The sequence below is a fragment of the Branchiostoma lanceolatum genome, chromosome 13, assembly GCF_035083965.1.
Source record: "Branchiostoma lanceolatum isolate klBraLanc5 chromosome 13, klBraLanc5.hap2, whole genome shotgun sequence".
Classification (NCBI taxonomy): Eukaryota; Metazoa; Chordata; class Leptocardii; order Amphioxiformes; family Branchiostomatidae; genus Branchiostoma; species Branchiostoma lanceolatum.
The window spans coordinates 13,031,771-13,058,449 of record NC_089734.1 but is presented as its reverse complement, the minus strand read 5'-3'; the positions used below and the strand labels follow the sequence as shown (position 1 = coordinate 13,058,449).

Here is a 26,679-nt window from a genome sequence, read left to right as displayed (position 1 = left end):
ACTGACCTAGATAAGAGACCAACAGATGGTGCGACCTCAAAGCCCACAATAGAGTAGATATTCCTCATTACTTATGCAAATTCAGTATGAATTTGCATAATTAGCACTTCAGTTTGTACATCTCTGTCCAACCTACCTGCATATCAAATAACATGAAAATCTGTCGCTCCTTTCTTCAGTTATTCTCCTTGCAAAATATTTACAAACACGCCATTGCAGTTCCAGTGACACATACCAGGGGGCCCAAAATCGACCTTGACCTTTCTCCTCCCAGCACCTACCCACATACCAAATATCATTTCAATCCATCCACACGTTCTTCAGTTATGCTGATTTTAAGCGTCCGGTGACACACGGTGACACAAACATACACACACGCGCACACACGCAAACACACTAACTTCGCATGATTTGCACTTCAGTGCACTTCACCAAATAACATGAAAATCTGTTGTTCCTCTCTTCAGTTATACCCCTTTAGAACATTTGTACAAATAGGCCATTGCAGTTCCAGGGACACAAACCAGGGGGCCCAAAATCGACCTTGACCATTCTCCTCCCAGCGCATACCCACATACCAAATATCATTACAATCCATCTACACGTTCTACAGTTATGCTGACTTTAAGCATCCGACGACACCCATGCAAACGATTTACCTCCTTACTTATGCAAATTCGGTCTCATTTGCATAGTTGCACTTAAGTGTGTACAACTTGGTCTAACCTACCTGTGTACCAAAGAACATGACGATCTGTCGATCCACTCTTCAGTTCTTCTACATTGAAGATTTTAACAAATACGCCATTGCAGTTCCAGTCACACATGCCAGGGGGCCCAAAATCGACCTTGACCTTCCTCCTCCTAACACCCACCCACATACCAAAAATCATTACAATCCATGTACAGGTTCTACAGTTATGGTGACTTTAAGCGTCCGGTGACACATACACACACAAACACCAAACGCAAGCAAAACAGTATCTCCATGAAAAAGCCTTTTTTCATGGAGATAATTAAAAGCAATGTTCTGTGAAACCAAGTAGTTTAGTAAAACCAAATAGGTTAAAACCTCATTCAGGTACATGTAATTATCTATTCATCTGGTAAAGGGCTAGCTAACCTCATCTCTTGGAACAGCCGGCCATTGAAAAATCCACCCCAACCCCTCCTGCCTGTTATTGGTTTATGCTACTTTTATAAGGAGGGTACAAAATGTAGGTACCATTTGGTGGAAAACCGGGAATCCCATATTCCCTTCTCAAAAATTTGCGACAGCTGGTTATCTATTATCAAAAGTCATAGAAATATGTTTATAACGTTTTCATTGTCACCGAATTCGGTGCATTCGGGTAAATTCATTTATTAAAAGTTGACTAAATTTTAGGACTGTCCTTGTAACAGTGGAATGAATCGCATTGTCTAAGACAACTCATACTTGTGTCACACTAAGTGGCTTTGCGTTACTATTCTGTGAGAAGAGCTCGGGCAGATGTGTAGGCTGTTGTTTTCTTTCCAAGCTTGAACGATTTTTTCTGATACCCGTTGATCGTTGCAAGAAATTTCTACTGTTCTTGAAGCGAATTTCTGACACGCGCTGGATATATCATTTCGGTAAGTTGTGATTAACTTTCTCTTTGTTGCCATGTACTTTGTTTATTGCATCTGTTGATCTGTGTCTGTTGTTATTTGAATTCACTGTCAGCAGTAGAGCAATACGATGCAAGTAAGAAGATGACCGCATAGGTCAGATTTTGCCGATCGCGCGATGTGTCAGGAAAACAGAGACATAGATTAACATGCCATGCACATAATGAAATATGATCCATGAAAGTATCTATCTTTCTACTACAAAGCAACTATTCAATGGTCTACTTATCTATTCTCTGATTAGTTTAGAAATACAGGAGTCCACAATTAATAACAAAAAAGAACGCCAAGATTCACTATACTGATGTGTGCTATTTTCTACTGCCATGCCAAGAGTAAGAATACACAACATATCCATAAAACTAATGTATATGATATAAAGTCATTTTGCAACAAGAAAAAGGAAACATCAGAGAACCTAGTTAATATCATAAGTAGTTTGTCCCTTCTTTGTTGCTTGAAGTACACAACATATCCATAAAACTAATGTATATGATATAAAGTCATTTTGCAGCAAGGAAAAGGAAACATCAGAGAACCTAGTTAATACCATAAGTAGTTTGTCCCTTCTTTGTTGTTTGGATGGTAAACCAGGGCCCAAAAGACACACACAAAAAGAACAAGAGAAGAAGCAATTCAGATTCGGTCTCTGTCGTCCGTGAAGAAAAATAGAACTGAAACTCCTCTAAAGAAACTAAAACATGAGTTTCTAGTGACTAGTATAGCAATTAGTGAATAGACAGTGTACTCACCAACTGCTTCTTGTCCCTAATTATCAGCATCAGTACATGAAGTCAAGGGAAAACAAAAGAACCATCTGACCTCAGGGACAGTCAACCTCTTGTGCCAAGGGTTCGAAAACGTTAGTCTTTTTGACTTTTCTTTTTTTTTCCTTTTTTTTTCCTTTTTTTTTCATGTGATATTGTTTTTGTTTTTTTTTGCCTGAGTGTCATCCTGGTGAAGGTACATGTACAGCCTGGAACTGAAACAGGATGACACTCAGGCTAGTTTTTTTTGCATCTGATAGTGTTTTTTTTAAGCATGTGATATTGTGTTTTTTTTGCATGCCATGTGATATTGTTTATTCTGCATGTGAAATTGTGTAGTGAGAACCCATCCAGATTGTGAGTTATGGTGCAGTGGTTTGGGCGTGTTGTTGGTGTGTGCAGATTCTTTCCAGTGCTGCGGGTTAACAGAGGTACTGTATATTCTTTCAGCAGAAACTGCTTTAATAAGGTACAGCAAATGTACTTTGATTTAGCCTGGTATACATAACTAACCCCATTGGGCGCTTCCAGCTGGGATATACTCTGTTCTGCCCTTCTGGGAATGTTACCTGCCTGCCCATGTTAATAAGAACACTTTGAGGAATCATTAGGAAGATTTGCTGTTGGAAAGATTTTTCAAAAAGGCTTTAGAAAAAGCCAGTGCTTACTGGGCTGTGAGGGTAAAATATCCCTTTGCAGGGCCCATGGGAACTGGTTACTAGTACCAGGCTATGGCAAATGCTGTTCAGACAATCTTGATTATTCTTCTGATCATGAAAGCTGGAAACCTCTGCCACTATACTGCCACCACGCTACTCTCCAAGCAGAGGTTGGTGGGGAAGATTGTGACCGTTTTATCATATGCCCCATTTTTCGTCCGCTATCCCCACCAACCTCTGCCCCACGTTGCAGGCGCAAAGGACAAGGGGAGGAGTAGTTCTTTGGGAAATGTGTCAAAGTCCCTCCCCATGCCCCTACTTCCCGTAATCTGTGAACTGGTAACGGAAATAGTTTTACAAGGCGCCCAGCGCGCTCGCGTGCTAATCTGGCACACTCACTTTCAACCGCGCATATCTTATTAGCATACTGGGGATAGCGGACAAAAAACGGGGCATAATTATGATCTTCCCCACCAACCTCTGCTTGGAGAGTACCACCACGCCACTTATATGCATGATTTGTGAATGTAATTTGCAATCAATCAAAGTATGAGCCTTGAACCACGGAGACTGATCAACAGAATTGGAACAAGATGGCTGCTTGATTGATGTACATGCAAAATTCCCTTGGAGAAGTAGATGACATCAAATCACACCAGAAATATTAATCTTTTTATTTTTGTTACTTTCCCTAAGAGAAAATCAGTATACATATTTCTTTATTTTTTTTTTACAGTAAACATTGTTAGGATGGCATCCGGTGAGGCTGAGAATGCCACCCCCAGGGATCGGACATTCCAATACCAGGACTCCCTCCCCTCACTGCCCCTACCAACTCTCAAAGATACTCTGGACAAATACCTGTACTCAGGTAAGCACTTATATACGAAAAATTAAACTGATCTTTAGCTGATCTTCCACTGATTGTGACAGAAAAGACAAAGACTATGTGACAGTGTATATAGTATACAGGTTCATTGTACCAGGGAAATTCCCCTAGCTCTTTTTGACAAATACAATGAACCTGCAAGGCTTAACGTCCCATTCTAGGATTGCAACCCTTTCCAGTTAAGCGTGTATGCCAGGTGAGGGGGAACAGCCGGGATTAGAACCCCCGACCTCTTGGTCCAAAGGCAGGGTCACTGAACAACCAGACAATGATTAGGTTTCACATGCAAGAGTATATTTTAACAATGCCACATTGTTGTCCTGTATGTCAAATATTCCAGAACACTGTTCAATGTCAAATTTTTTTAGTCATTTCAAAGCTGTGGTTTCAAACTTTGTTTCAAACGCTGTTGTTTTCAGTGAAGCCACATGTGACAGAGGAGGAGTACAAGAAGACAGAGGCAGTTGTAAAGGAGTTTGAGACTGGGTCAGGGAAGGAGTTACACAAGAAACTACTGGACAGAGCCAAGACACACAGGAACTGGGTAAGAGCAGTAATTTTTTTTTTTTTTTTTAGTTTGGGAACTTCCACTTTGAAGTTGCATGAGCATTTAAAGTCAACTCTTATGATAATTCTGCAGGGTACACTAAGGCTGCCACAAAAATGGTGTTATGGAGGCTTTCTCAAAAATGTTTTGAACAGCTGGCATGGAATATCCGATGTCTCTTGTACTAGTGAGTGTGCAAAACTCTGGGATTACTGGTGCTGCATTCAATTTGTTAGATCTCTTTAGATAAAATTACCTAGAAATTACCTAAAATCTGTTTATTTCATTTTCTGTCATCATTGAATTAGTTACTGAATCCAGGTTTGACTATATAAAAATTATATGTAGAAATATAGTAACACATGTTTCTGCATTATCTTTCTTTCTGTAGCTGTCAGAATGGTGGTACAATTTCGCGTACTTGGAGCCGCGTTACCCGACCCCCGTGTACGTGAACATCTCGGGACCGTCTCCGGCACACGAGCACTACTGGCCTCCCCAGGACGGCTCCCAGTTGGAGCGCGCTGGACTCGCCCTCTGGCACACGCTCAACTTCTGGAAACTCATGAAAAAGTAAGTGCAGTCTAGAATATACTGTAAATGCAGAATTAGATCTAGAAATGTCTGTGGGGATTTGATTTCGCGATAGGAAGAAAATGGAGTGTTCGCGGTGCTTTTGAGACAATAGTATAGCGCTACATTCACACAATGGAATGGCTTTTCGCAGTTTTACACCTGGGTGGAGTAAAAAACATAGTGTTAAGTGCCTTTTTCAAGGGTACAATGTTAGTGGCATGTCAGGGAATTCGAACCCAAGACCTTTGGATTCTGGACCAAACACCCTAACCGTTATGCCAACATGATACCACTGTTAACAGAGTTACCAGTCGAGAGCTAAAATAGGATGGACACCTGGTTTAAAGGAGTCTAAATTGTTTGCTTGAATCCAGATTGTTTTTCAAATTGACCATAAGTTGAAGCCTGAATGCAGGGCTACATTTTGTAACATTATAGACATATATAGAGTTCTTGAATTCCCTGATGGACACTTTCAACAATGGTTGAGTTCAATGTTTCTAACAAAAGATGGGATAGTCTTCAAACGTTTTTGTGTGCCTTCCTAAATGCGTGATAGACACTCGACTACATTCGTTAAGCTTATAATTATCGCTTCCACTGTTAGCGAGAAATTCTGCCCAAAGTTTGCCATAGAAGGGGATCTGTATGGGGGTACATGGATTTAGAAAAGGATTATTGTCCAAAAGACAGCTAATTTTGTTAATTTTGCCAAAAGTCAAGTGCATTTGTATCCCGAAAAATATAATTTATCAGAAAATAACACCCACTTCTTGAGTAGAATGCTCCTTTAGCTATACTGCCATGCTGTTGCAATGGATTATTTAGCATCCACTTGACAGACTTCTTGTTGTTTGTTGAAGTGAGGAGTGGCCTGTTGACAAGATGGACCGTGGGAAGACCCCCTGTAGTATGGAGCAGTACAAACACCTGTTCAACACCTGTAAGATCCCAGGGGAGAAGAGAGACAAGATAGTCTCACACTTTAAGACAGGTGGGTATGATACAGACCTACAGGTGGGTGTGCCTTTTAACACCCTCTTTTAACTAGGGTACATAGTGGCCATGCTGCGACCTAAATTTTGACAGAGCATTCAATGAATTTTATAAATTGAAAAAAACAAGCTTTTACGCTTTGTGTGTTTTGTTGTCTTTTCATTTTGTTATCTTGAGTGTTCAGAGTTTCTGGTCGCCCGCCGCGGGTGTCTCCAGTCCCGGGCGGTCGTATACAATGCCACAGAATCCAAGTGCAAAGCATTTACATGTCAATTTTAACTTTTTGAAAGTGAAGCAGATTTTTCAAATATTGTTGTTTTTATTCTTTTTTTTCTGAATCTAACGTGACAAGTTTTGTGCCCTATTTTCAGTGTATGAAGGAGAAAGCCCCACCCACCTCTGTGTCTTACATGCTGGACGAATCTTTACTGTTGAAGTGATCGATGACAACAATGTGCCCTATACTCCACCTGAACTGCAGGGGTCAGTATAGAATGTTTTAAAAAATTAACCTCCTTGATCATACTGAATTAGGGACACTAACATGGAGTCAGAAACAGCTATTTTTATTTCAGTGATCAGAATTGTAGCTCAAGATCTTTTGGACATCTAGAGACCTTCTGACACTTTGAAATAGAATTTTTGACTGTGGGTGCACCAACATATTAATGTAGGGTTATGTGCGTAAAGGTACCATTAAGTATACACATATTGTTCAAATTTAAGTGTACTTTGTTTTGTAACATAGGATTTTGAAGTTATAGCTTTCTGAATCAAGTTCTGAAAAGAGTCAGTAGAGTTTGTTAGAGTAATGCTAAAAAGATACTGATCAGAAATAATACATGAATTTTGAAAATTGATGAATTTAAAAATGTGCCAGACCGAGTATAAGGTTTGTATCTGTATGCTTCGCCTTATATTTATAAAAAATTTTAAATCTAACATTAACAGACAGCTGACTGTGATCAAAGAGAAGTGTGCAGGACAGCCAGCCGGCCCTGGGGTGGGGGCTCTCACATCTGAACAGAGGACTAAATGGTGGCAGGTACGTCATGTTGTTGCTTTATTACCTTAAAGTTTGCAAGAAGGTCATGTTTTCAGGACTGGTGCATGTATCTGTGTGTCTGTTTGTGAACATGACAACAATGAGAATGCCTGGGTAGATTGTCTTGATATTTGGTATGTGGGTAGGTTTTGGTGAGACCTGCAAATGATTAGACTTTGGGCACCCAAACAATTCAACTTGCTACAGTGCTGCAACAGAACTTCTGGTTTTGATATCTTGTGTTCTAGACATGCTATGGTCATGACTTTTGAGTGGGAGATAGCTCGTGGGAGGGAGAGTAGATGGTATAGGTTTGGGCACCCTATATGGTTACGAGTCTTATAGCATACAACTATTCAATTCTTTTCGCATGTATTTTGTAAGTTTCACCTGTCTTGGATTGAAAATAAATCATAGATTATACACATGTACATGAAATACAGTATCTGTGTCTAATTCTTTTCTTTCCCTCCAGTTACGGAACAGACTGATAGAGCTGGACAGTAGGAACCAACAGCACCTGGAGGCCATCGAGAAAAGTCTCATCTGTTTCACTCTGGATGACACCTCACCAAGTAACGACTCAGAAGTAAGCTCAGAGGGAAAATATTGAAAATGCCTTTAACTTTGCGGTGATTTGATTTCAGTGTAAGGAGAAAATGTGTTCACGGTGGTTTTGAGTTTGCGATAGCACTATAGTCACATAATGATACATGTAATAGTGATGAAAACACTGGGGTCTTATTGACAGCTGTATAAGTGTACTGTCATTTGTCCTCTGTCAGTGAAAGATTAGCTCTTCTCAGTTCAGTAAACCAAGCTGGTTTGAGATCACATTCATTATAATATCACTAGTACTGTCACTTACTACATGTGTGTCTAAATCAAGCTGAAAAATGCTCCTTTGATTTGTTTCCAGATCACAACCCAAGGTTTGACAGGCGACTGTTTTAACCGGTGGTTTGATAAGTCCTACAATAATCTGATGTTCAACAACGGCACCCTGGCCTCAAACTGTGATGTAAGTTCTTTATGTTTATATTATAATCAATGCATCAATTTTCGTACAGGTAGAAAAAAATGCATGACATGCAATAATACATTGAGCTCTATGATCTGACATGTTATGGTTACAAATATTTTACATATAACATTGATATGTAATATGTTTATTAAATAACTCTTTCTGATGAGTTTTCTTTTAACAGCTGGCATAACAGTGTCAATGAAAGTACAATGTATCTGATACCAGCTCAAAAACGAAGAAATATTCATGCTTTCAAGTACCAGTGTTATCAACTCAGAATTGAGGCATTCATAAATCTCTTTTTCCCTTGAACTGTCGTCAAGGGGAACTCTTTGCCACCATAGCTTTGGACAACACTTTCAGTTAGAAGCATGTGCAAAAGTTAGGTATGACCAAGAAGTTTATAACCTCCGTGGTGTGACAGGTCGTTCAGTGTAATATAACCAGCTGCTGCTGTGCCGCTTTCCTAGAAAGCTTGACGTGTTACGCTCAAAGGCGGTTATACCATCTGTATTGATACTGATATTAATACATATCTTTCTCATCTCTTAATTACAGCATGCAGCATTTGACGGCATAGTCCTGGTGGTGTTGAACTTGTACATGGACCAGAAAATCATAGAGGCACGGGGGATCTGGAAGGTAAGAGTTCCATACCAAATGAATGGGGAGGTGAAATTTACAAACCAATTGGATTACTCCATGATCATGAAGTACATTGTACCCATAGGAAAGTTGCTATCTTAAACAATGTAAAAGACATGAAAATAACAATTTGGCTCGCCCCTGAGGCATCACCAAAAAGCATTATGGTAGGTGAAATGTTTAGAGCTCTGAGATATGTAGCAAATGTTAAACACTGGACAAAGAGCTACCAGTGTATGTGTATTCTGAAATAATATCTTTCTACATACTAAGATGTATACCCCTACTCTAATATCACAAAGACTGGTGTAGAGCACCCTTCAATGTGCCTAAGGTGCCATTGTCCATGTAAGTTTGATTGTGTGGCCAGTGACAACACAGAAAAGTTAAATTGTTCTAGCTTCTTTTTTAAGTTGCTATTAAATTTTATTGTCGTTTTGTTTGTTGTCTTTTGTGTTAATTCCAGGGTACGGTCCCTGAAAGGAAGGTACCAGAGCCAAAAGAGCTGGTGTTCACTATAGATGAGGATATGGGGAAGGCAATACAGGACGCTGCACTACAGTATCAGGAAATGGTAAAAAATTAATATGATTATGAATTGAAACATTAAACATCTTTGACATGCTAACATTGTTAATTCTTTGAGTATACTGATGAATGTTGGGTACCCAAGTACAGAAATTTAAATCAAATAACATTATTAACCTTCTCCCTGCTACCTAACTCTGTAATCAATTAGGAAATTGGGTGCAAAACAGCTACTTCAGAGTGCTAAAGGTTTTAAGTATTCAAATGAAGATGAAAATATTTCAAATAATGTCGGCCATGTTTCCTTGTCTTAGTTGATTATACAGAAATGTTGTAAATGGATACATAAACTGCATTCTGTTTGTACATTGCATGTCAACTAACTGTTTTATGTTTTAGTTCCTAACATTTTCCAACTCGGAGTTGAGGTTTTATGAATGATTTTCTTTGGTTTTTTTTTTGTCCACAGGCGAGTGACTTACAGGTGCACTGTCTGAAGTTTATGACATTTGGGAAGAACTTTACCCGCTCTCACAAGTTGCATCCCGACGGACTGATACAGCTGTCCCTGCAACTGGCCTACTACAGAACGTATGGCAAGTAAGTATTGAAAATGAAGAAGAATAAGAACTTTATTTTGTGACAATTGCAACAGGTACAATGTATGGCAACTTCTTGATACATGACAATCAAACTATTTCTAATATGTAACAATTTGAGATGTAGAATTGAGGAAAATATCCTTACATTTATCATTGATTCTTTTTAAATCACCCCAAATCTTATGAGTAGAACCCTCTGTCATTAGCTGTTGCTGCATGCAGTTCTTCTTGCAGTCATCAGGGGGCATCTTTGATCTAATAATGTGCAAGGAAAAACTACTAAGTATGATAAATGTTTCAGGCTACTTCATTTATCATATGACTGTATATTAGTATTTTCATTGCAATTATAATATGTTATGTACATTGTATATATACATTTGTACATGTACTGCCAATTAAGGCATGAAGCATCTAACTCTCTTATTCCTTCATGAAGTTGTATTAGGACCACTCTTTCCTTTTAATCTAACATAAGAATTCAAAGGATGATTTTATTGTGTTGCCCAATGATTTACATGCCATTATATGTATAATAACCATACTTATTCTTCTTTCGTCTATTGTCTACATACATGTAAATGTACTCTTTTACGACCCCTTACTTGCAGACCTGCGCCCACCTACGAGACAGCGTCCACGCGTAAGTTCTACATGGGTCGGACAGAGACCTGTAGAACGTGTACCCCTGAAGCCGTGGCCTTCTGTAGGGCAATGGTGGACAGGAATACCACAGTAGGTATATTTTGTATGGCAATTTGAATATTTTGATAGGTTTATCATTCTATTGTACGTCAAAAAAACAGTTACTAGTCTGAGCAACTGGATGAAATTTTGATAGTCAGATGTTTCAGACAGCATCTGACATACATTGTATCTTTCGTCATTGACTGTTTCAAAATTTTATCCAGTTGCTTGAGTAACTGTTTTTTGGCGTACCTTATCATTACCTGGATGTCTAAACTTTATCAAAGTACATTGTATATCTAATATACTTTAAGTCAGGCCACACCAATTCAATTTCTTGGTTTTCAGATTCACCACCTTCATTTTTTTTTCCGATCTAAAACTATGGTTGCAGAATATGTACCAATCTTGAACCCCAAAATGCTAATATCCTTTTTGTTTTAAAGTTTGATATTTTTTCCTCTTTAGTCTGCTGAGAAACTGCAGGCACTACGAACTGCTAACGAGAAGTTTATTTGGCTGATGGGAGAGTGTATTTTGAACAGAGGTAGGATGGCCTAGTCTTTCCAACATTTCTTACAATGAGGTTCAAAAACGTTAATTATAACTGCCATGCACCTGCAGTGTAAAGCCAATTAGACAATGAAATGTAGCTTCCTTTCAAAGTCATGTTATATAATAATCATAAATTGTACAAATAACTGTACGTCATGTACATCAGATGAGATTAAATGTTTCTTTATTGTAAAATTGTAAGTCTCTGATAACTTTTTCACTCGCTAAATTATATGTAATGCTGTAAACTCCTTTTTTTCTGGGAATTTGATTTTGCAGTAGTATAGTGGGAATGAGATTTTCGTGCTGTTTTGCAGTCAAAACAATATAACTTTTAAACTAGCACAAAAGCACAATTATATTTGTTGTTTTGCGGTGGAAAAAGACTGCAAAAATACAAGATTCACAGTAACTGTAAACTAAGTGTATAGTTTCAGTGTCCTTTTTGTTATACCCCTTAGCCAAGGGTCCGACCTACATGTACATACTAGTAGTACAATGTAGTTACGTGTATCAAGACAATGATGATACATGAACTATGCTCTCTTCTGTGGCTGTGTGACTATTGAGAGGATTTCCACTATTCTTGTCTGTCAGGTTGTGACCGACATCTGCTTGGACTCCAGATCCTGTCCGACCAGGCTGGAATGACTCGACCAGACATCTACACAGATCCAGCATGGACAAAGAGGTGTCCTATTCCCCCCAGTCATTCCTTGTATAATGGCAACAAAGGAATATAACCACCATTAACATAAAACCGTTTGGTTACGTAATTCACCCCCAGTAATGCACAGTTTAGCATAGGAGCACATTATTATACTGGGGGATGTTGGGTTGGAGATCTGTTTGGATGCATTTTTTCAGGATGGAGAAATTATGTACCCTGGTGGAATTATGTTTAACTAAGTAGATGTTGTTGATTGTTTGAAGCAAAATTGCCATTTTCACTTCAGTCTTCACCTTTATATGTAATTTATTTATATGGATATATATGTAAGTCCTGTCATCAATTTTTCAATGTATCATATAACAGGATTTAAGACCAAATTAAGAACAAAGTTGATTACTCTTTCGCAGTGGTGGGGGAGGAAATTTTGTCCTGTCCACGAGCACCTCGGGATACACGTCCGCATATGGTGGCTGTGCGCCCATGCGCCATGATGGCTATGGCAGCTATTACAAGATACAGGACAATCGGTAAGTGGACATTGTATGTATGTATGTATGTATGTATGTATGCATGTATGTAATACTATGTACTATGTACTTTGTATGATTGTATGTATGTATGCATGGTATGTATGTATGTATGTATGTACATGTATGTACTATGTACTTTGTATGATTGTATGTATGTACATGTATGTATGTACTATGTATGCATGTATGTATGTATGTATGTATGTATATACTATGTATGATTGTATGTACTGTGTATGGTTGTATGTATGTATTTATGAATGTATGTACTATGTATGATTGTATTGTATGTATGTATGTATGTTTATACTATGTATAGCTGTACGTACGAATGTATCAAAGTATGCATGTATGTATGGAAAGATAAAGGGATGAAAGGACATATAGATTGATGGATATAAGGCAGAATGGAGGTTGGTTAGATTGAAGATGAATAACTTCGTTTAAAAAATAGAAAATTATGCAGACATTATTTATATATATTCCAATGATGACACATAATGAATTGCCTTAGAAATATCTCACTCGGTAGCAGGTAGGTAACAACAGTGACCATTTTTCTTTCTTTAGATTGACGATCTGTGTGACAGCATGGAAGAGTAACAAAGAAACTTGTGCGGAGAAGATGGCAGGCGGCATTGAGCAGGCCCTACTGGACATCCAGCAACTCTGTACCTCCAGTAGGATGTAACTTACCTGGTTAGAGCCTACCTGAAGGAGTCACAGAATGTGCTTTGTTGATGTTGCTCTAGTGTAGCATTGATGCCAACTGCCATGGCAATTTCAGAGGTATTTGAGACGCCTCCAGTAGGATGTAACCCTGGTTAGAGCCTACCTGAAGGAGTCACAGAATGTGCTTGATTAGCCTACAGTTCCCTTGCAAAAATGATGTGTATTGCAGCCCTAATGCTCAAAATTTTGATGCTGCTCTAGTGCAACATTGGTGCCAACTGCCATGGCAATTTCAGAGCTATTTGGTTAGAGCCTACCTAAAGGAGTCACAGAATGTGCTTGATTAGCCTACATTTCCCTTGCAAAAATGATGTGTATTGCAGTCCTAATGCTCAAAATGTTGATGCTGCTCTAGTGCAGTATTGGTGCCAACTGCCATGGCAGTTTCAGAGCTTACAACATAAGTTAGTATGTTAAGGGTTAAGAATGTGTGATATATCAATAGTTGTGACATACTCGTATGCCTGACTTGCGATTTTGCGTGAAATGTGATTTTAGCCAAAATAATGGAAACATGAAATAAGTTTCATTGTAGATGACTATAACTCCAAAAGATAGCCTTGCTGAATAAAAGACAAGTAATTATTAAAAGAGAACAAGTCTATATTAAGCACTCTGAGAGTGCATACCCCATCCAATGTATAGTGTCATCATCCCTATAAAGGCTGGTTCTTCACTGTTTATCCCTCAGTACCATAAATCTGCTTGCCTTACAATTATACAAAAGGTTCAATGATAAAATAATCTAATTTTTTTCTTCTATTATAAAAAATGTTCAAGGATAAAATAATCTTAATTTTTTCTTCTATTATACAAAAGGTTCAAGGATTATTCTATTATACAAAAGGTTCAAGGATAAAATAATCTAATTTTTTTTCTTCTATCATACAAAGGGTTCAAGGATAAGATAATCTAATTTTTTCTCCTATTATACAAAAGGTTCAAGGATAAAGTAATCTATTTTTTTTTCTTCTATTCATTGAAGTTACCTTTAAAGATGTGGAAATAGCACTATCATCCTTTTTAAACCAGGTGAGGTAATGTATAGTTTAACAAGTTTAGGCCATTGAAGTTCTGTATGCAACCTTCAAATTGTTTAGTACTGTGCAGCATTGTACGTGTATTTTAGAAATTCTTGGTGCTCACATCGACTATGTTACATGCAGAAGACACATCGACACATACTGGAGCTGGTATTGGTCATGTATTTACTTTATAGATACAAGTTTTCTGAAGTCTAAAAACAGAATACTAAACCATGCTGCTACTTATCACTTACAACCATAAACCTCTTAGAAAGCCTTTGCTGTGTTGAAATAGTAAATGTACAGAACTTTCGTTTATAAGGAATAAACTTGTTTGAAATCTTTGCAACTGTGTCTATATGTCTGATTTTGTTTAAACATGGTTTGCTGACAAAAGGAAGGTACATTTTTGGATGTTTTTCTATGCTTCTAGTTTGTTTGGCTCTGCTTTTTGGAAAAAAAATGTTGCCCCTCCCTAATTTATGGACTGGGTGCCAATATGAAAATGACATGTAGATTAAATAAGATTATGAGATTATCATACTTGGTTTGATCATTATAGATAATCTTAAGGAATAAAAAAAGACATTGGCATCATCTGGAAAAAGTGCCCACACCAAATGCCTTGGTCTAAACAATGAGGTTTTACACAAAACCTCCTTGGTCTATTAAAGCTATCCCTGTCACACATATAATCGCCATGGTCCATTGAACTATTAGCAGTCCATACCACTGAAATGCAAATTTGATGAAAAGGGTGCGGAAAAGGGTGCAAATTGACTGCGGATCCCAGACCATTTGACCCACCAGTAGTTCACCATTGTCTAGCAAGGTAGTTCACGCTTGTCCATTCTAATTAGTAATTAGCATTTGAAAAAGGTGTGCTATGGACCCCTCTTGCCTCCTTGCTCCCAGTTATCCGAAAGCCTTCTGTAAGATATTTATAATGCTGGTTATAATGCTTTCAGACTCGGGGAGCTGATTCTTTTAAGTTAGATCGTAGTCAAACAATAGCATACAAAGAGGGTTTGCATAGGGGTCCCAACAACGCTTTACGCTAATTTCAGAAGAACCCTCTATGTATTACGCTAAAATCAAAGAAGGCGACTATGCAAAATTTGGTTACCTCCCTTCGAATTACTAGTACGTGACACATCTAAGATCATGGCTTTCTCTGCGAATTGCGGAAAATAAAATTATGCTGCCTTACGGAAAGGCATGCAGGCCCTGGGATAAAGCCAACACTACTTTGAGTAGTCTACTGTTACAGCAACATCAATCAGTTATCACTGTCACATGTATGTCTCCTGTGCTTCTACCATGTACTTTGATACAATTAGCCTTCGGGCATGAACTTGAAAAATAAACTTTCTATGTTCAAATCTTTGGTAAGCCTTTTGAAGAGTCAATGAGGTTGAACCTCCTTGTTAGAGCAAAACAGCTCCACAAAAGCTTCCTGCTAAAATGCAGGGAACTATATTATATATTCTATATTCTATATTTGAAAGTCTGCTTTTCAGTTTTACGGTGGTCACATGCGATCATCCACATTGCACTTTATTTGAAACATACAATAAAAACATTAACTTTTTAGCCTCTTTGTGAAAACCAACAAAACTGGCGCAATGTTCGGTAAAATCAAGGCTATTAAACCACCGTAGTAAAATTAAAGTTTAAAACCTCCCTGGTAATTATCTATTTATCTGGTAGAGGACTAATCTCAGCTCTTGGAACAGCCGGGTATTGAAAAGCTCCACCCCTCCTGCCTTGTATTGGTTTATGCTACTTTTATGAGGAGGGGAGATACCGTTTAGGGAAAAAAATGTGAATCCCATATTTCATTCTTAAACATTTGCGACAGCTGGTTATCAAGTATCAACAGTCATAGAAATTTGTTTATAACGTTTTCATTGTCACCGAATTCGGTGCATTCGGGTAAATTCATTTATTAAACGTTGACTAAATTTTAGGACTGTGTATGTCCTTGTAACAATGGAATGGTCCGCATTGTCTAAGACAATTAACACTTGTGTCACACTAAGTGGCTTGGCGTTACTATTCTGTGAGAAGAGCTCGGGCAGATGTGTAGGCTGTTGTTTTCTTTCCAAGCTTGAACGATTTTTTCTGATACCCGTTGATCGTTGCAAGAATCTTTTGCTGTTCTTTAAGAGAATTCCTGACACGCGCTGAATATATCATTTCGGTAAGTTGCGATTAACTTTCTCTTTGTTGCCATGTACTTTGTTTATTGCATCTGTTGATCTGTGCCTGTTGTTATTTGAATTCACTGTCAGCAGTAGAGTAATAGGAAGCAAGTAAGAAGATGACCGCATAGGTCAGATTTTGCCGAGGTGTCAGGAAGTACAGTTCAGAGGTGGTAGAACTAGTCTTTTATCGTATAAATTATCAGGACGATTGCTCGGACCATTAACTATTAGACTTGGCCCATGGCAAATCTGACAAAGTCGGCTTGGTCAAGTTGGACCAGGGTGTTTGCCTGGACAATACACATTAAGAATAGCAAAACCTAGTCTAACACCCATTTACTCCTGACAGTTACAATTATTTGAAACAGCAAACAGCATTTCAAAGAATTTAGCATGTCCGTATGCTAGTACTTGGAGAAACGAGGAAAACTTTGCAGGATGACGTAAGGACCTGTTGTTTTAGCAATATAACATTACGTTTTGAGGATCCAGACCACCGGCGCATCGGTAATCAATTCATGATTCTCAATAGAGACCACGTTTCTTTGTCAGACAACTGCATATTGTTGATGACGACTTTGTTACAAAAGTTTTTGAGGCCCCAAGTAGCCTGGATACCAGACCTCTCGCACAATGCGATGTTAACCCTTTTGGGCTGGAAAGACCTAGTAGTTGGGATAGAGTTGGCACCCGGGAGCGCTTGGCAGCCGAACTCTAATTTCTATCGCGCTAGAGGTTATTAGTGGGCCGTGTGCTATCTGTGGCGGCGGCGCGAGTTGCTTCCCCGGCCGAAGGATTAGCTTTAGGAGCGCGGTGGTCTGGCACCCAGGCTGGGCCCCAAGCTGCACGGCTATGGACATGATTTTGGTCAGACCCGTCCGCGCATCGGCTACGAATTTAGATAATTCATATCTGAGAGTAAAATAAGTTTTATCAAGTTGCTAAGAGCGACAGTCATGGAGATCGCGAGTTATCCTTCTTCTGAATCTAATACGAATTCTTATCACGTCAGCTGATGGAAGTCAAAAGACCAATGGACATCTCGGATCTACAGCAACAGCTAGGCTACAGAAGTAGCAAGGCATTCCCATTCACAGGTAAAAACAGTTATTTGCCTTGTCATCAGATGCCGTCCGAAAAACAATCCCTCACCCAAAATGTGACCTTGTTACCAACTGAGATAATCTATCGCTTTTTCCTATCATATTCCCTCGTCTACATCCAGCTTCTCCTAAAAGCTATTTCTAAAGCGTGAAACGTACAACTCAGTAACTATGAGTAGATATTCCATGAGGATTCCGATATAGCCTCCACATCTTGTAATTTTGGACCTTAGTATGTATTGGTACTGACCTTTCCACGTACCACCTGCACCCCGTTGGCCCATAGTATGATTTATTCAGCAAATTGACTTAATCAGAATCGCATTCATACCACTGTTTTATCATACACTGGAAGGGTTCGAGTGAAGAGGTAAACTTTGTCTGTTGCAAATTATCTTGATACATATAAACTGCACCAATGTAGGTATGCACAAGAATTGACTCCAAGACCTATCAATATGATTTTACATTGCAGGGTTGCCGGCTCGGGAATATTTTACGCTGGATGAACATGACCGTGAGGATGACCAGGCAAGTCGTAAGAGACAGCGTGTATCGGCCCAACACAGTACAGGTATGTATACAGGGCACTAGTATTCATTCATGATTATCTTCTTGAAAACGGAGGTATTGTTTTCGTTCTGTTTGTTTGTCCTGATGTATTTTCGTAATTATTTGAATATTTTAGAGCCTCGGGATGAAAAAGATGTTTGGACCGAGTTCAAAGTTGGTCCCACAACTGGCAGAATGGGAAGGTTAACGGAAAGCTACACAAAAAATTGAAAATCCTTCTATGCTATGCTTAATATATTCCAAAGTCAAATTCTTACTTCAAGTTGTTTCACATAAGTCCGTCATATATAGTTCTGGGATTTTCCACAGTTTGCAACTCATGCCGTGCTGGCGCCTTCTCACCTGATAATTGAATTATATGACGTCAGTGTTTCAAATTTTTCACCTGATGATTGTATTATATGACGTCAGTGTTCTAAAATTCAATCATCAGGTGAAAAATTTGAAACACTGACGTCATATAATTCAATTATCAGGCGAGAAGGCGTCAGCACGACATAAGTTGCAAACTGCGGAAAATCCCAGAACTATGACGGACTTATGTGAAACAACTTGAAATAAGAATTTGACTTTGGAATATATTAAGCATAGCATAGAAGGATTTTCAATTTTTTTTTTGTAGCTTTCCTTTAAAGCTCGGTCCGTGTCCAAAGCTGGTCCCACATAGACAGTATTAGCGAGACAATAACGAACGGAATAGCAAATCTACCAAAAATCGTTTTGTGAATAATGTTTGTATAAAATATTTGTCTTGAAGATTTGCAAACAATGCGTAGTGATTCTCTGTATAGTAATAGCCTTTCCAATGTGCCCGATGTTCTTGTAGTAAATTTTGTTTCCATCACAATACGAAAACTTCAACATATTACTGTAGTTCAATTTGCCATTGTTCTCTTTTTTTTCTCATAGCGAAAACAAGAGGTAAAAAAAGACACTTTACACTTGCCGTGATCGCCATGAGGAAGGCTCATATTTCCAACATGGGGGAACAGGCGTATTGCCAACTTGACGAGGACCAACTTCTGCCTAACCCACCAAAGGCAGTCAAGACAGAATGGCTGCAAATCCTTGGATGCCAAAATGTAATTATCTTTGCCTGGATGGTTATGTTTTCGTCAGCGTTTGTGTATGTGTATTCTGTTAATGAACATTCATTTACAACAGTGATATCTAAGTTTGCGCATTGGAAATCGAAATACACTCAGCATTACTGTATCAAGTATTATGTTGTTTGATTTTCTGTCAAGCAATTGCATTTATTTTTGCTATTTACATTTTATTCTACTTCATTTTTGTATTAAATAGGTAAGCGAACTCCAGAATAGAGCAGTGTGAAATTTGTAAAAATGCATTAAAGGAGATATTGACTAAAATAATATATTTTCATGATATCTTTAGACCTAAACCTCTCAATATTTGTTTCCAGTTCACCCAGGTAACGCAAAATGCAAGAGAGTACAAGTTGGTTGCGCTTCTGAGTAAACGTTGCTGGGACAAAGTGCTCCACATATTTAAACTCTGCAACTACAACGCCATTGTCACCACGGACCGACATGCGAATGTTCTCATGTTCAGGCCGTTAAGGGGAATGTTGGAGGACAGGATGTATAAGATGCTGTCAAAGTACGCAGACACCCCGTTTAACGCAGCAAGGGGTGTAAAAGAAGTGATCGCTCGGGCTGAAGAAGAACTGGTAAGCTGCCTTACAATCCAGTTATTCACTTTGTTCTTGTTTTCGGTTTGTCTTTCTGTTGATTTGTTTGGGTGTTTGTATGTGTGTGTGAATGTGTGTGTGTGTGTGTCCGTTGTTATTTGAATACCGTCAGTAGTGTGTCACGAAGTGAGCTTATGAAGATGGTTTCACTGCTAAACTTGCAGGAGCGGCAGATTATGGATCTCGGAAGTGGTAGAACTACTCCTTAATCAGACATGACAGACAGTCCAGGTCACGGGGTCAATGGAACCGGCTACTTATTCACGGGGAGGCATGATACATGTAGTTGTTTTTGGCCTGTCTGTCTGTCTGTAGCTGTGTTGTCGTAATTATGCATTTTCCAGGGAGCGTGTTGTAGTGCTAATCAACGCCTCATTTGCATAACTGATGAACTACAATTAAGCAAGACTGCTTCGCTCTAAAGCTCTACATTGAATCTTTTAAAGGAAAAGGATAGATGCCCACGAGGGCCTCCAATGGACTACAGAGAGATGAAGTTAAGGCTGGCAGCCTTCCAGCGAGAAGGCCTTACTCCTGAGGTAGGTGGCTGCAATCTATAAAGTTAACACAGAACTTGTAATCTCAGCCATAGTGCCAAATGTTTAAAAAGATTGAATGATTTTATACACAACTGCGCATGGCTTTTTTTTGCGATGAATGAACAGGATACAAAGCAATGAAAGTGCATCCCTGTGACACATTTATATTAGTCAGCTGAATATATCGGCTTGTCCTGCAGAACAAGTTTATTTCTATTCATCGACTCATACAATTGCATGCATGCAGGGCTATGTTTCAATGCAATGCAATTCTTGAGCTGCTCACGATTGTTTTATGTTCGTGGTTTCTCGTCATTGTTTCCCCCCTAAAAACTAAAAACTTAATTTTCTCCCTATCGCGAAGTTAAATCCCCGCGAACTCAAATTCCTTTACATTATTTAATGACATCGGTGTGGCGCAAAGATTAGAACGTTGGGCTGAAAACCAATAGGTCCCAGGTTCGATGCTCACTATTCCCAACGTTATGCCCTTGTGAAAAGCACTTTACATGGCATTCCCTGGCGGTGGAGTGACGCCCACCAAGCCTCTTCGGCTCATCTGTCTAAAAGTTTGCCAAAAACACACTGCGGATTTGGTTGCCGATGTGCCAACATCTAGCACATTTGCCACCAAGAACTGTATAATTTTTCTATGACTTGAGTACTTGGCAGAAAAGAAACAGTATTGTGTCCATTCTATGATACAGGTAGCAGCCGAGCAGCGAGAGCGAATCAGAAACCTACAGGCTCAGATATCCCAGCTGAAGATGTTTGGCATGGACGTTGCCCGGACAGTGAACAGCGACGGTAGCTCTGAGACAAAGATGAACCATATCAAGGTTTGTTTATCTCTACATGATATTGAACATTATTTACATAGATATAGAATGACCGGAGCATTTGATACATTTGTTGCTTAGAAAATAATTAATTATATTCTACGGCGTAAATATTGCAACATTTTCTGATTATTTTCAACAACGATGACCGTATTACTCAATGAACACACGAGTCCATTGTCAGAAATGATAGGATTACCTTCCGACAAAATCTACGAACTCGAGTGTGAGGAATGATTTTCTTATGATTATATAATGTATATCTAGCGCAAACACGTTAATTTTAATTGAATGATACCATCATCACTCTTTGATTAAATCAGAATATGTTGTACTTTAGTTGCAGACAATCTGTAAGTCAGTCGATAACTCTGGAACTAAAACCACATAGGAATAGTTATACGATAAGATTATTTTGGGGTAAAATGTCCATAGTTGATGCCGCGCAGCAAAGGAATCGACAAAAATGCTGTCCTCTGGATTGACTATAGAAGATTACAAATGCTTTATGTATTTTCAGAACCTCCTAGAGATTGACTCTTTTCTGCATCCAGACACTGGAGGCTTTGCTGAAGGAATTTCATTGTCAAAGGTTGAAGGTAAACTGTCGTTTACTCTACAGTTTATTTTTTGTTTTTTTTGGGGTTTTTTTCTCTGGTGCCCCTTTTGTACGATATTTTGTCATACAAGGGAGACATATTTCTCGGTGTAATACATTAAGGGTACAGAGGTCACAATGGAAACCAAAAATAAAACCACCGCGAAAATATCAAGGTTTACAGCAGTAAGAAACATTCAGTCTCTGTTTTCTGGTGTTACTCGGGTACAAGCCTGAGGGTAGGTTGGCTCAGGTCACTAATCTTGTTGCACAGATAATTACACATAAACGGTTCGCTATTGTCGTTGGTTATAAATAGGGCTGGGAACGGCGCAGCTGTCAATCATGTCACTAATCATGTTGTCACTTCTGACGTGTTTGATGACTTTATGTACACAGGGGTCACTACCGTTTAGGATGCTGTGTAGAGTTCCTGTGCTCTTAAAGGCTTTGAAACTAATATTTTCTTACAAAAATTATTTATTTCTTCTTACAAACTCGGTATTTGTTCTGAATTCTGTACGAACAAAATTTCTGTGCTGTATACCAGACGGGTTCTATATCTGTCGTGTCGCAGACAGTCTTTCCTTCGCTAAAACGATTTTGCGATACCTGGTGTGATTAATCACATAGAGCACTGTGATATTTGCATACGGCAACTTCAAACAGACAAGTTTAGGGGGAGAAAAGCAATTGATACTTAAAATGTGTAAGTTTCTCAACTATCCCGTTGCGTCAATTTTTTGTCAATACGTAATCTTTATTTACATTACCTTCATGTTCAAAGAAAGAAGATTATACTTTTGAAATGTAATGTTTGTTCGCGTCAAATCGTACCAGACGTTAAGTCATGACCACCACACCTACAAACCTTTGCCACACCCAAAAGGTTACACAGACAATCTTAGAGTCTATATCTTACCTATCTTACCTGGCGAGTCTCACACTTGGGAGCGGGACACAGACGAAGGTGAACGAGTCAAATTTATTTTGGTAGGTACCCGGTACAAACGTTTCATGTCGTTTAACGTTTTTGATTGCTAGGCTAGGTTCTGTGCTACGTAGTTGGTCAATTCTGCCTTTTTTTGTGTCGAAAATTCGTTTAAAGGCATCAAATATAGTATGTACAAATTTTTGTGTGAATGGCTGGCTGGGGGTGGGAGACCTGACACAGTTTTCTAACAAACTAGGAGAAGAAACCGTTTCACGATTAGCCTGGATGCCAGACCCCGCGCAAGGGCCAAGGCAACACCTTTTGGCTGGAGAAGAAACCAACGTCTAGGTCCCAGAGTTTGCCCTAGCGTGGTGTTTCCAGCCCGCGGAGTCTAAGTCAGGGGGTTTGTGCAAATTTTCCTTGGGGGCACGTTGTCCCTGGAGCCGAAGAGATGGCCGTGTAGGCCCTGGAGACAGCCTGGCATCCAGGCAATCTCACGATCGAAATCACCGACAAATTATTCTCTATTGGATCGCAGTTTTCATGGTTGGATTTTTCATTTCAAAAAGTTCCATTGTCGGTTAGAATCGTTGTTTTAGCCACATAAGGAATTAGATAATAGCAATTCAAGCATGATCTGTTGATTTTCCTTGTGAAATATAGCGTCCACGCCAATAAAAGTTTAATTTCTTCTTACATGTATCTTGCAGGAGGAAGACGTGAAGACAAACCGGACGACATGAGTAAGCAAGCTCCGGGTGGCTTTGGCGAGTCAGTGTCCTTCAGTGACACCGAGAGAGCCTTTTCCGCTTGTCAAGTGGTAAGAAGCTCTTACGTTTTGTCTTAGAGCCCGGTCATATTAGTCGTGCGATCGCAAGCTGGGAGTATTCTTTGGATAGTAGTGTATGTGTCGTATTAAGACAGCTGTCTTATATCCTTGTCTATGGTTGTTGCCGAATACTACGACATAAAAAAGTGGCCGCGCCGTAACACGTACGTGCCTGACGTTAAATTGACATTGATAACTACATTTACCTATGACAACAATTCGTACAAACGTTGTCGCATTATAAGCAAGGGTAAGAATGCTGTTACTGTGCCTCTCATTTGAGATTCATTGAGATAACATACCTCTACCCCGTTCTGTACTATAAAGTTTAAATTTACAAGCTGACACGGCGTTTTGTTACGTTTCAGTTCCGTGGTCAGGTTGAAGATCGTCTCAACCATGGCAAACCTTTTGACAACTACAAGCCTCTCTCCTACCAGGCCCAGTTGGTTGCCGGGACGAACTACAAGATTCGGGTACTGATACGTCCATATTTTGGAATGTTGTATTTTATTTTCAAGAAAGGCAATAGCGTGCATCCTGAATATTAATGTCTTTTTATGATCCATGATTTTAGTGAATAGGACTGCAAAGTTTAGGCCATGAATGTTCAACACCATGTTCTGAAGGGAACTTGAAGTGATAGTTGCCAAAAACAACTGCATCAGCTCCCCGGGAATTAGTAGGCTCTTCCATTGACCCCATAACATTGAGTGTCTGTTATGTCTTATAAACGACTACTGCAAACATGATCGATGAACTCTACTTCCTGTCACCCCCGCAAATCTGACCTTTCTACCCACCCACTCACTTCCTACCACTCCAATGACAGATATGTTAAGATAACTACGAACACACAAGAACACATACAAACAGACACACCGTAACAAAGCCTCCCTACACTGGATGCAATGAATATCTGATCACAAATGCATATTGATAAATATGTGCTTTTAAAAGAAATTTTCATGCCTCCCTATATGGGTACAAATTGTACTTAAAGTTTGTTTTTTTTTAATTGCAGGTTGATGTTTCTGGACCACCGCCGCAGTGGCCGAAAGGGGGCGGTGTCGGGCCGGTGATTCTGAGGGACATCGTTGAGATGACGGTGTACTGGGGGCCTTCAACGGCCACTCCGGAGCTGACTGGTGCCGTGATGCTGCATGAGCACTAGTGTGTCGATTGCCACTCATCGTAGCTTATCGACATTCACATCAGACCAACAGTATAGAAAAGCATATCAAGCACATTAAGTCTTTAAGTGCTACGCTTCTGTTAGAATGCAAATTCTATTTCGGTACCTTGGTAATGTTTAATAATGCTTGTAATGAAATGCTAATAATTCATACAGCACTTGGCCTCGAGGAGTAAGGGCAGTTATGGAGAGGAGTAAGAATAGGAACGAAGGTAAACTTGCGGCAAATATCGCTATTGTATGAGATGTCTTAAACATTTAGTACATTAAGTGCTAGTATTCAATGTCAGTACCAACCTTGTGCAGGTGTCAGTCACTCCGTATGAAATATCTGTCAAAACACAGACCAGAGGGCAATGCTAGGGACGCTTACTTTCTAAGTCAGAGTAACTGCCTGAGCCAAATCAAACACGTTTTTTACGTTTCACAATGTATCAAATGTCGTCCTGATTTTTCAAAATCGCTTATAGTTAGCATCTGAGGTTCTTGGTTTTGATTGTGTTTTTTTTAATTTGCCGTGATGCGGTGATGCTTTAATAAAGATGGGGAAAATGTGTCAAGCTTTCGTCAGTTTTTTCCTTCACGTGCTATTAGAAAATGTTCACTTCGAAATGAATCGCATATGTCACAAATATAAACTTATTATTAACCATGCAAATAAGGGCAACTTAGCATAATTGATATGCATTTATAATCGACTCTTCTAATATGGCATGCATTGCGAGTATTGATGGAATACTCCTATCATTCAAAAGTATTAATAGATTTACTTATTGATCATGTTAATGACGTTAAAATATACACATCTTTATTCAATGATATTTAGCTTGATCTCAGAACCTTAGATACTAAAAACCGAAAGTTACGCAGCAGTATAGTAGAAAGCCGCTAGCATGCCCACAGTCTATCGTGTCTTTTTGTTTTATCGACATCTACGTACATGTACTAACAGACCAAATTTCATAACAATTCGTCAATAGGATCGTGAACTATGCTGTGAACTATACACAAACGTGACACAACCACAAACGCTGGATAATTTATACTTAAGGCTGTCCCTTCGAGCGATGTCACTGTTGCTAAAATGAAGGTCATGTCTACTGTGGGGTTGAGGTTGAGGCCGTCTCGATACAGAATGTGTGCGCTGTGTCGTCCGAACGCAGGGTAGAATGTCCCGATGTGGTTTGGCAAGCTGTACCCAAGACGTTCGCAGGTATATGGTATGACACAAGCTAAACGCTAGCCGGGTAAAAATAAAACATGGTTCGAATTGCTTTGCCCTTATTTGGTCATAACGACGTCATTATGATGCGAAACAATCGGTATCGGCGATTCAAATTCTACAACACAGCGTGAACCAATCAGCGTCACTGACGTTCCCGACTTTGCGTCAATCATGCCATGGATCAAAAGCGACTTCTAGCAGTTAGGGATATTATTGCAGTAAAGTCGTTACTAGCAGCTGCAATAATATTACGAACTGATAGGAGTCCTCATTGACACATGTAGTGCCACTTGATACAAGGATGATCTTGAGTAAAGGAACGTAGTCGTCAAAGGTTTTAGCTACTTAACAATAAAAAGATAAAGAAATAGATGGGAACCAAGAATGTTTTATCATTACCTCACATTGCGTACAAAGATTGTTGGCTTCTTAAATATTGTTATTTTTATAATGCTAACATTATTGAAAACAAACTCAGATAATGATACAAAATTCCAAATCCTTTGCGACGCTTTGTGATTTTTCTATTCCCCAAAAGACAAACAATTTGGCAATTTGACGAATGTTTTAGCCACTATTCTGGAGGCGGCCGAGAGCGGTACTGCAGATTAGGCTGTGATATAGGGTTTATCATCCTGACTTTAATAAACGTGAAAATATGAAATACACTATTAGCTTAAACCCAGTGAACACTTTCTGTAAGTGGGCCGGTAAAAGTGTCTCCGTGTACGTTCAGAATTACCTTTAAGACTTTAGAAAACATGAGTTGGCATAAGAAGAAACGGTTTTT

General features: G+C 39.1%; 2 protein-coding genes across 5 annotated transcripts in view; both read left to right on the top strand.

Annotated features, from left to right (window-relative positions):
* LOC136446761 (peroxisomal carnitine O-octanoyltransferase-like) overlaps positions 1–14,477 on the top strand; it is a 32,494-nt gene extending 18,017 nt beyond the window's left edge. The window contains exons 1-18 of one of the 2 annotated variants that reach the window (XM_066445307.1): positions 2,743–2,848; positions 3,813–3,947; positions 4,385–4,509; positions 4,904–5,085; positions 5,952–6,082; positions 6,456–6,567; positions 7,036–7,129; positions 7,605–7,718; positions 8,049–8,150; positions 8,715–8,798; positions 9,268–9,375; positions 9,799–9,929; positions 10,543–10,666; positions 11,087–11,165; positions 11,771–11,864; positions 12,254–12,373; positions 12,947–13,087; positions 13,212–14,477. In XM_066445307.1, coding sequence (XP_066301404.1) covers positions 2,782–2,848; positions 3,813–3,947; positions 4,385–4,509; positions 4,904–5,085; positions 5,952–6,082; positions 6,456–6,567; positions 7,036–7,129; positions 7,605–7,718; positions 8,049–8,150; positions 8,715–8,798; positions 9,268–9,375; positions 9,799–9,929; positions 10,543–10,666; positions 11,087–11,165; positions 11,771–11,864; positions 12,254–12,373; positions 12,947–13,067 — 1,923 coding nt within the window. In that variant the 5' untranslated portion in view covers positions 2,743–2,781 and the 3' untranslated portion in view covers positions 13,068–13,087; positions 13,212–14,477. Of the gene's footprint in view, positions 1–2,742; positions 2,849–3,812; positions 3,948–4,384; positions 4,510–4,903; positions 5,086–5,951; positions 6,083–6,455; positions 6,568–7,035; positions 7,130–7,604; positions 7,719–8,048; positions 8,151–8,714; positions 8,799–9,267; positions 9,376–9,798; positions 9,930–10,542; positions 10,667–11,086; positions 11,166–11,770; positions 11,865–12,253; positions 12,374–12,946; positions 13,088–13,211 lie in introns of those variants that run through there. The other variant, XM_066445308.1, reaches the window with a different exon arrangement.
* LOC136446762 (uncharacterized) lies at positions 1,483–25,224 on the top strand. Of its 3 annotated transcripts, none has more exons than XM_066445310.1 (11): positions 1,483–1,614; positions 17,353–17,437; positions 17,919–18,017; positions 18,926–19,098; positions 19,443–19,709; positions 20,177–20,273; positions 20,981–21,108; positions 21,629–21,707; positions 23,351–23,460; positions 23,838–23,945; positions 24,494–25,224. In XM_066445310.1, the coding sequence occupies exons 2-11, from the start codon at positions 17,356–17,358 to the stop codon at positions 24,641–24,643; spliced, it is 1,293 nt and encodes a 430-aa protein (XP_066301407.1). In that variant the 5' UTR covers positions 1,483–1,614; positions 17,353–17,355; the 3' UTR covers positions 24,644–25,224. The 3 variants fall into 3 exon arrangements, with proteins under 3 accessions (XP_066301407.1, XP_066301406.1, XP_066301408.1); XM_066445309.1 differs by lacking the exon at positions 1,483–1,614 and adding an exon at positions 16,162–16,336; XM_066445311.1 differs by lacking the exons at positions 1,483–1,614; positions 17,353–17,437 and adding an exon at positions 16,163–16,336.
* The last annotated feature ends 1,455 nt before the right edge of the window (positions 25,225–26,679 follow it).

Bases quoted from the DNA above. Each gene is read 5' to 3' on its own strand.
- LOC136446762 (XM_066445310.1), top strand. From the start codon at position 17,356: ATGGAAGTCAAAAGACCAATGGACATCTCGGATCTACAGCAACAGCTA. The intron at 19,099-19,442 runs GTAATTATCTTT...ATTTGTTTCCAG, and splicing joins AAATCCTTGGATGCCAAAAT to TTCACCCAGGTAACGCAAAA. The intron at 21,109-21,628 runs GTTTGTTTATCT...ATGTATTTTCAG, and splicing joins CAAAGATGAACCATATCAAG to AACCTCCTAGAGATTGACTC.